At 50.9% G+C, this 10,000-nt stretch overlaps 1 protein-coding gene across 1 annotated transcript in view; it reads right to left on the reverse strand.

The window, feature by feature from the left end:
• Window positions 1-7,049: 7,049 nt before the first annotated feature.
• The window catches only part of LOC134015758 (acetoacetyl-CoA synthetase-like), a gene marked incomplete at its 5' end in the record, with an annotated part of 6,435 nt that continues 3,484 nt past the window's right edge, over window positions 7,050-10,000 (reverse strand). Inside the window, 6 exons of the mRNA XM_062455303.1 lie at window positions 7,050-7,227; window positions 7,696-7,898; window positions 8,321-8,379; window positions 8,492-8,561; window positions 8,721-8,846; window positions 9,725-9,838. Coding sequence (XP_062311287.1) covers window positions 7,090-7,227; window positions 7,696-7,898; window positions 8,321-8,379; window positions 8,492-8,561; window positions 8,721-8,846; window positions 9,725-9,838 — 710 coding nt within the window. The remainder of the gene's footprint in view (window positions 7,228-7,695; window positions 7,899-8,320; window positions 8,380-8,491; window positions 8,562-8,720; window positions 8,847-9,724; window positions 9,839-10,000) is intronic.

Below are 10,000 nucleotides of genomic sequence, written 5' to 3' on the forward strand. Positions count from 1 at the left end.
CCTCTCTCTCCTCTCTCTCCCCTCTCTCTCCCCTCTCTCTCTCCTCTTCTTCTCTCTTCTTTACAACCACTTCCATTTGTCAAACTGAAATGTGAGCACTAAGAGTTTGAGAAGGGTGTGTGTATGTGTGAACAAAGTTGCCATTTCCCAGTAAAGAAGATAAGGAGGAAGGGTGGGAACAAGAGGAAGAGGGGAAAACTGTCTTTTCTTTTCTTTCCTGGACAAAACTGCCAGGTGCTCACCAGTTACACCACCTGGACACCAGAGTCAGTCCCACTGATGCAGATCACAGACCCAGATGAGGAGAGAGAGAGGGAGGAGGGGGGAGAGAGGGAGGGAGACCTGCCCAGGCTCACTCACCTCTAACCAGGCTCATCAGGGTTAATTAGCTGCAGAAGGGAGGAGACAGCGACGTCCTTGTTAAGGCATCACGTTCCGTCAGGGAGGAGGGCTAACAAGATGGCTGCTGCCAGATGGTCGCCCTGACAACCTCTACTTAGACAGGAGAGGAGGAGGAGATGGGGAGGAGGGGGGAGAGGAGGAGGAGATGGGGAGGAGGAGGGGAGAAGAGGGAAGGGGGAGGGAGGAAGGGAGAAGAGGGAAGGGGGAGGGAGGAAGGGAAAGGTGTGGATGTGTGTGTGTTGGTGTGTGTGTGTGTTTACCAAAACACCCAGCAGTGTTGTCTGCCTGCCTGCCCATCTGCCACCCTGCACGGGATCTGGACAGATGTAGCCAACAAGGTGTGTGTGTGTTGTTTGAGTGTGTTGTTTGGGTTGTGTGAGTGTGTTGTGTGTTGAGTGTGTTTGTGTGTGTGTGTAGACTAAAGGCCAGAGGCAGGGTTGAGTGTAGGAGCTAGGGTTAGGTTTTGGGTTTGGAGTCCAGGTCAGGGCTGAGGTCAGGGGTTTTAGAAAACAGGATTTTGAACTGGACAGAATTGTGAGTGCCCACATGAATGGCAAAACAAATTGTGTGTGTGACTGTGTGTGAGTGTTTAAGTTAACTGATTCTTGGACTTTGCCCAGGGACTCAACAGACTCTCATGAATATTCATTGGTCCGTGTCAGTGTTGTTCAGGGAAACGAACATCCAATCGGATAATCCGTCCTCACGGAGCTGCTAGTTAGAAAGCATGCGTCTGTGAGGCGGGCACCGTGGCGAGGGTCGCCGTGGGAACCAGGTACCCATGTAGACGACTGAGTGTTTAAACCACCTCTCCAGAACCAGCAGGCTGAATTAAACGATTACAGAACGATCTCATCCTCTCCAGAAGGTCGCTAGAAACATGGGAGGAGGACTGGAGGACTGTGAGAGAAGGAGGGGAGGGACAGAGAGAGAGAGAGAGAGAGAGAGAGAGAGAGAGAGAGAGAGAGAGAGAGAGAGAAGAGAGAGAGATGAGAGAGAGAGAGAGAGAGAGAGAGAGAGAGAGAGAGGGAGGGAGGGACGGATAGATAGAGGGACAGAGAGAGAGAGAGAGAGAGAGGGACAGAGGGATGGATAGATAGAGGGATGGAGGGATAGATGGAGGTAAACCCTACAGGCCTTGACTGGTCCAGCTCTATTTTCAGACCAATTAAGACTCCAGAACAGCAGCCGGACGCCCTCCACTGTAATCCTGCAAACACACGCACACACTCACACACACCAACACACACACACACTCACACGCAAACAGACACACACTGTGTTGAGAGTACTGTGGAGCTGATTAGAGCGGGTTGATTCTGGGGATCCCAGGTGAAGGTTCCTCCACCAGATCCAGGTTCCCCCAGACAACTCAGAGGTTACATTCCCACAGTCCCACACACACACACCCTACACACACACACATACACACACACACACCCTACACACACACACACCCTACACACACTCTAAACACACACACAACACACTCGGGTGTGGTTCAGTAGGAAACATTCCAGCTTAAGATGCTTCTGTTGGACTTCTGTGTGAGGTGTTATAAAAGCATGTGTGTGTGTTGGATGCATGTGTGTGTGTTATCAATGTTATCCAGGCTAGCTTACCGTTGCTTCCAGACTAGGGTGTACAGCCTGACGGGCTAAATCTGCTGGAGCTATACATCTCTCACACACACAAACACACATACCCAGAATGCATTTGGGCAGATTCCAGGTTTATTCAGCTTGATCATCCCCTAAACTGGCACTGGAGTGCTAACTGTGTGTGTGTGTGTGTGTGTGGGTACTAACTTACAATACTCCCTTACAAACATTACATCTGCTCACACACTCACACACACACACACACACACACTATCACATCACCTAAACACTCATTAACACACTGCTAAGAGTGCAGAGCAGAGTACAGGAGCAGAGCAGAACATAATTAAACATTTGAAGGTCTGAACTGATCCCCGGTGATAAGCACCACAGGGGCAGCCCTTCAGGGCTCTGAGGAGTTACACACACTAAACGGCTCCTTTCTGCCTGCTTTTACCAGGCTTTCATAACCCTGAGGAACACCCTCAGCCAACCCTCTATACAGCCTGAGCTGCCTTCACATCTGCAGGGTGCTGCAGGTCAAATCCTGATCAAACATAAGCAACTCATTCATGTTTAACTTTGTTTAGTTCAGGGTTGTTTTGAACCCTGGTTGAGTGAAGTAGAGACCACACACACACACACACTTATCCCCTGCAGGCTCAAGGTGATTCAAGGTCTGGTGACTGGTCACACACTCACACTATAATGACACAAAAGCACACACACATACATCTCCTCTCTCTCCCTGTAACTATTCTACATAGCAGAGGGACCATCGCTCTCTTCCTCCATCTCTCTCTGTGCAGGGCTACCTGGGTAAGGCCATCTCTCTCTGTGCAGGGCTACCTGGGTAAGGCCATCTCTCTCTGTACATGGCTACCTGGGTAAGGCCATCTCTCTCTGTACATGGCTACCTGGGTAAGGCCATCTCTCTCTGTACATGGCTACCTGGGTAAGGCCATCTCTCTCTGTGTAGGGCTACCTGGGTAAGGCCATCTCTCTCTGTGTAGGGCTACCTGGGTAAGGCCATCTCTCTCTGTGCAGGGCTACCTGGGTAAGGCCATCTCTCTCTGTGCAGGGCTACCTGGGTAAGGCCATCTCTCTCTGTGTAGGGCTACCTGGGTAAGGCCATCTCTCTCTGTACAGGGCTACCTGGGTAAGGCCATCTCTCTCTGTGCAGGGCTACCTGGGTAAGGCCATCTCTCTCTGTACAGGGCTACCTGGGTAAGGCCATCTCTCTCTGTGCAGGGCTACCTGGGTAAGGCCATCTCCACTCTAAGCTGAATGTGGGAAGGCGGAGGCGTTTTACATTCAGATTGAATTTTTACCACATGTTGTCCGAGAGGGATGGGCACAATCTCCAAGTTTGCAGGTTGAATAATCACCCACTAGCTCTCTCATTTTCTATCTCTCCCTCACGCCCTCTCTCTTTTTCTCCCCCGCTCTCTCTCCCCCCCGCCCCCCCCACGGTGAGCCAGGCAGGCTGCAGAGATTGCATGTTAAACACGGACAATTTACACAAGAGCACGCCTCAGACATCTCAATCAGGCGACTCTGAGGTGGTGGTCAAAACCGTCGGGCGGGGCAACCCTTAGCTCCTCCTCCTTGCCCCGTCCTCCTTGTCCCTGTCCCCACAGGACGACCCAAACCTGATAGGGGCCGGCGGGGGAGAGAGACAGAAAGAGACCCATGTCAGTGCCCCCCCGCTCCATCAGGAACACAAATGATCCTATTGGTAGGGAGCAGACGTCTCCCCTCCTCAGATTTCTGTTTTTATTATCTGGTGGAGGTGGGGGGGAGGGAGGAGGAGGGGTGTGAGGCTGGCTCACACAGGAGAGTGACAGATGAATCATATCTGAGGTAGCTCACAGGCAGAGAGGAGGGCAGCTCTCTTCCCCTCCCCCTCCCCTGGTGGGTAGAGTGCTGTCTGCACCTCCACTTCTTCTAAATCCGTCTGTTTGAATTTAAAACATGGAACATTGAGGTTCCTGTTCCTGCCGCCTGCGTTGTGGCAACCAGAGGAGAGACCAGAGGAGAGACCAGAGGAGAGACCAGAAGACCAGAGGAGACCAGAGGAGAGACCAGAGGAGAGACCAGAAGACCAGAGGAGACCAGAGGAGAGACCAGAGGAGAGACCAGAGACACAAACTCACACACACCTCACCTTCTGCCAACAGGCTTCCGTGTACAGTAGAAGCCCCATCAGCAGTCTGCTTGCATGTGACTCTGCTGTCACCTCTGCTGTCACCTCTGCTGTCACCTCTGCTGTCATATAGAAGAGGAGGGAGGGAGGCAGGGAGGGATAAGGAGAGCGGGAAGGAGGGGGAGGGAGGGAAAGGAGGGGAGGGAGCCATCGACCCGCTGGACCAGTGGACCTCCCTGCGGCCATGGCAACAGATCCATCATGCGATGAGACAACAGGTATGGATCTGAGGGCAGCGGTGGCATTTCCCTACCCGACCTTTGACCCTGACCACACGACAACGTATAAGGACCCGAACAGCAGCTCTGCCTCTGCTCCTGCTGACTCAAATGTTTTTTGTATCCTGTCAAATGTTGCATTTATGCCATGTTTTATCTTTCTTTATAGTTCTACTCATTACGTTTCTTGTTGCACCAACCTACCAAAGCTAATTCCTCATACGTGTAAACTTACTTGGCCATAAATCGGATTCTGATTCTTCACTTGGATTGGTCAATTTAGGCCAATCACAGAGAAGCCCCAAACTGGAAGGCCGAAACACAACTCTATTTGGTTTCATTTAAACATAAACAGACCATTTACTTTTTCTGTCCTGAAACGGTATACATTTTACAAACTGTACAAATGGAGTCAAATAGAAAATATGCACAAATTCCCCCGAAACCGCTGCGTATTACATCAAGCAGGGATGGCTGGAAGAGGGAGTGCTGGTGGGATCTGAGGTTCCAGGCTTGCGTGGTGAGTGACAACACTTCACTCCTGCAACAGTGATGAAACGCAGAGAAACAGGCGCAAGTATTAATGACTTTATTTGATCGCTAAAACAGGTGAGGAACAGCATAATATATGGATACCTTCTCAGTCCATGTATTGGTTATCATAGGGTCTGCCCAAAACACCCAACAACACAACACTTTATGTATTCACAGATATCATATATTCATATACTGTATTACCTTACAGTGATGTTCCACTTTCATTTCAGAGCGATATAATAATGTTAAAGCAAAAAACTGAACATTTACCTCACTTAAAAGTTTGTACCATGAAATACTATCAAAACAGCACTGTGTTGAGATGAACTTTACACCATTTCTCAACACTTTGGGGGTGGGCTCAGTATAAAAAATAAAATTAAAAAAACACAAATTATTGTAATGGAATTGTTTTCAGGAATGCTAATGGGAGAGTTTGATTCATCCTCCACGGCGCACCAGACGCCCACGTCCCAGAAGGAAACACCAAGTCAAACAAGCGGTTTAACCGACGGACCTTTAAAACAACCCCTGGCTCTGACCCTGTCCGCTAGGCTGGCTCTGACCCTGTCCGCTAGGCTGGCTCAGACCCGGTCCGCTAGGCTGGCTCTGACCCTGTCCGCTAGGCTGGCTCTGACCCTGTCCGCTAGGCTGGCTCAGACCCGGTCCGCTAGGCTGGCACGCCTCACCTGAACCACGGGTTGTTAGCTTTGCAGAACTCCCCACGTCACCTTCAGACCTCCAGAATCATCTGACCACAGCCATAGAGTAGTAGCATGTTAGCATGTTAGCATTCCTACTAGGGTCACTGAAGGGTCTAGGTAGCAGCTAATCATCAGTAGATTTCCGCTTAGCATGGTAGCATTAATGCTAGCACACTAGCGTGAAGGCTAGTCTTGGTGGGTCTAAGGGGGCTCGCTACAACTGTTTAGTTCCTGAATCTCATCATCAGACGATTACTTCATAGATATATTGGGTACGCACTCCCTCTATGTCTGTCCTCCATCTGTCTGTCTCTACACCCGTCTGTCTCTACACCCGTCTGTCTCTACACCCGTCTGTCTCTACACCCGTCTGTCTCTACACCCGTCTGTCTCTACACCCGTCTGTCTCTACACCCGTCTGTCTCTACACCCGTCTGTCTCTACACCCGTCTGTCTCTACACCCGTCTGTCTCTACACCCGTCTGTCTCTACACCCGTCTGTCTCTACACCCGTCTGTCTCTACACCCGTCTGTCTCTACACCCGTCTGTCTCTACACCCGTCTGTCTCTACATCCGTCTGTCTCTACACCTGTCTGTCTCTACACCCGTCTGTCTCTCCCCCTTTCTGTCTGTCTGTCTGACCAAGTTTGAGAGTGTGGCTGCTGAGTTTGTGTGTGGGTGTGTTCTGGGTGGGCGATGTGAGAACCACCAGATCAGAATCTCTATTCCGGGAGTCGCACCATGAAACGTTCACACCTCAAGTTAAAACTGGCCTGACAAAATGCCAACTGGTTTTCTACACTCAATGTCTATCAAATGCCCCTTCTCTCCCCTCCTCCCCCCCCCTTTCCCCTCACCCCACCCCCCTCCTCCCCCCCCTCTCACCTACATCTCTGTCAGCTAAGCTGCTAAAAACAAAATCCCTTTAAAACTCTGGTGTTCCCTGCAGACAGAACCGCACACGCGCGCAAACACCTCTTATCAAGCCAGCCTTGGTCAAAGCTATCTAACATAACTTGTCAACAGAACAATAACAGGAACCAGTAAGATCAACTGTCTCATAAGACACCTGGCTCCAAGCTGAGGTCACCTGACAGGGGCCAGACGGGGGGGGGGGTTGATGGTGATGATGAAGACCACACTGACAGCAGAACATTTTTCAGTCATGAATTGAACCAATGGGAGGATGACCAAGTCAGAACCGACCAATGGCATGCTCCCGGTGGGGTGAACACAGGAAGATATCATTGCTCCTCTTACTCCTCCTCAGTGACATGATGAAGAGTTTCAGGAAAGGAGAGGGGGGCAGTGATGGAGGTGGGGGGAGGAGGAAGGGAAGATAGGGGGGTACTTCTTATTTTTTTCCAGACTTCCGTTTCTTCGTAGAGGAGGGGGGGAGAGGACGATGAAGAGGTTCTTCTTAGAAGTTCTGCAGTTCCGGAAGGTTCTTGTAGAGGTCCAGGGAGTCTGGGTTGGAGAACGCTCCACGCTGGGTCACCTCCCGACCGGCGATCACCTGCTTCACCGCCACCTCTACCTTCTTACCGCTCACAGTGTACTGGGGGGGACACCTCAACATAATGCAGCTGTACTGGGGGGACACCTCAACATAATGCAGCTGTACTGGGGGGACACCTCAACATCATGCAGCTGTACTGGGGGGGACACCTCAACATCATGCAGCTGTACTGGGGGGGACACCTCAACATCATGCAGCTGTACTGGGGGGGACACCTCAACATCATGCAGCTGTACTGGGGGGGACACCTCAACATAATGCAGCTGTACTGGGGGGGACACCTCAACATCATGCAGCTGTACTGGGGGGGACACCTCAACATCATGCAGCTGTACTGGGGGGGACACCTCAACATCATGCAGCTGTACATTTCAAATCATGTGTGCATGTGTATGTGTGTATGTGTGTGTGTGTGTGTGTCTGTGCGTGTATAAGTGTGTGTATATATATATATGTGTGTGTGTGTTTATAAGTGTGTGTGTGTGTATAAGTGTGTGTGGTTCTCACAGGGATGTCTGTGGTCTCCAGCAGCAGAGCAGGAACGTGTCTGGCTGACAGCCCCTTCCTGACGGCAGCACGGACGCTCTGGACCAGCGCTGCAGAGAAGCAGCGGCCAGGAGCCATCTTCAGGAACAGAACCACACGCTCCTCCCCATCACTGTTATACTGAGGCACACACAGGCTGTCTGACACCTCCTCAAACGCCTCCACTGGGGGGAGAGAGGGAGAGACGGGGTCAGAGAGAGAGAGGGAGAGAGAGGGAGAGACAGGGTCAGAGGGAGAGAGAGAGAGGGAGAGAGAGGGAGAGAGAGAGAGGGAGAGAGAGGGAGAGAGAGGGTCAGAGGGAGAGGGAGAGAGAGAGATAGAGAGAGATAAATGCATGTCATCTTAACATGCATTTATCTGTTACTTTTCTACAGTCCCCAACTTACTATGCTACTGTTGTTTTCCCATATTATTATTGTTAGACTCCTTGTTAATTGTTATGATATATATGTTAAAATGTCCATTCAATATGGACTGCTTTGGCAACACTGCTCAACCCGAACTGTCATGCCAATAAAGCATACTGAACTGAACTGAGAGAAAGAGAGAGAGGACAGAGAGATGATAAAGGAGAAGCAGGACTCACCGATGTTGTAGATCTCGGAGCTTCCAAAGCGAACTCCATTAGGGTTCAGAGTTCCATCACTGGGGGGAGGAGAGGGGGAGAGGGCGGAGGGAGGAAAGGCAGGTCCTCAGTATCAGAGGTATCTCTCTCTACCTGAATGCTTCTAGAGTGTTCTCCAGGAGAGTGTCTCACCTCCTCCCCAGCATGACGATGCCTCCAGTCACAGGGTTGATCTTACAGTAGTCTCCATGAGCCCACACTCCTGGGGGCAGTTAGGTCTTAACGCTTGCACTCACATCAGGAAGTGTGTGTGTGTGTGTGTGTCTCACCAGGGTAAGAGGAGAAGTGTGTGTGTGTGCGTGTGTGTGTGTGTGTGTCTCACCAGGGTAAGAGGAGAAGTGTGTGTGTGTGTGTGTCTCACCAGGGTAAGAGGAGAAGTAGGCCTTGTGGTATTTACTTCCATTGTCGTCGTTCCAAAAGTGTGTGGGCTGACAGGGGAGGGGCCTGACACACACCAGCTCCCCACTCTCCCCCCACACAGGCTTACCTACACACCACACACACAATACCACACCACACACACCACACATACAATACCACACATACACACACCACACACACAATACCACACATACACACACCACACACACAATACCACACATACACACACCACACACACAATACCACACACACACACCACACACACACAATACCACACCACACACACAATACCACACATACACACACCACACACACCACACACACCACACACACCACACACACAATACCACACATACACACACCACACACACACACACCACACACACATACACACACCACACACACCACACACACAATACCACACATACACACACCACACACACATACACACACCACACACACCACACACACAATACCACACATACACACACCACACACACAATACCACACATACACACACCACACACACAATACCACACATACACACACCACACACACACAATACCACACCACACACACAATACCACACACCACACCACACACACACACACACCATACATACACACCACACACACAATACCACACATACACACACCATACATACACACACACACAATACCACACATACACACACCATACATACACACCACACACACAATACCACACATACACACACCATACATACACACACACACACCACAAACATTTAAACCAGTGCACCTGATCCTATAGAAGTTAAATAAACAGTGTGTGTGTGTATATATCTGTGTGTGGGCCTCCACAGGTGTGTGTGTGTCTCACCCTCTGAGGCCCAGGCCTCCACAGGTGTGTGTGTGTCTCACCCTCTGAGGCCCAGGCCTCCACAGGTGTGTGTGTGTCTCACCCTCTGAGGCCCAGGCCTCCACAGGTGTGTGTGTGTCTCACCCTCTGAGGCCCAGGCCTCCACAGCCATCCCCAGGTTCCTGGTCTGGATCTCTCCCCGGTACACCGGCACCGTGGGGTTCTGACCCATGAAGCACGACACAATGTCTGTCCCTCCTGGAGACACACACACACACACACGTACATACACCACACACACACACACACACGTACATACACCACACACACACACACACGTACATACACCACACACACACACACACACGTACATACACCACACACACACACACGTACATACACCACACACACACACAGAAA

The sequence above is a fragment of the Osmerus eperlanus genome, unplaced genomic scaffold, assembly GCF_963692335.1.
Source record: "Osmerus eperlanus unplaced genomic scaffold, fOsmEpe2.1 SCAFFOLD_767, whole genome shotgun sequence".
Taxonomy (NCBI): Eukaryota; Metazoa; Chordata; class Actinopteri; order Osmeriformes; family Osmeridae; genus Osmerus; species Osmerus eperlanus.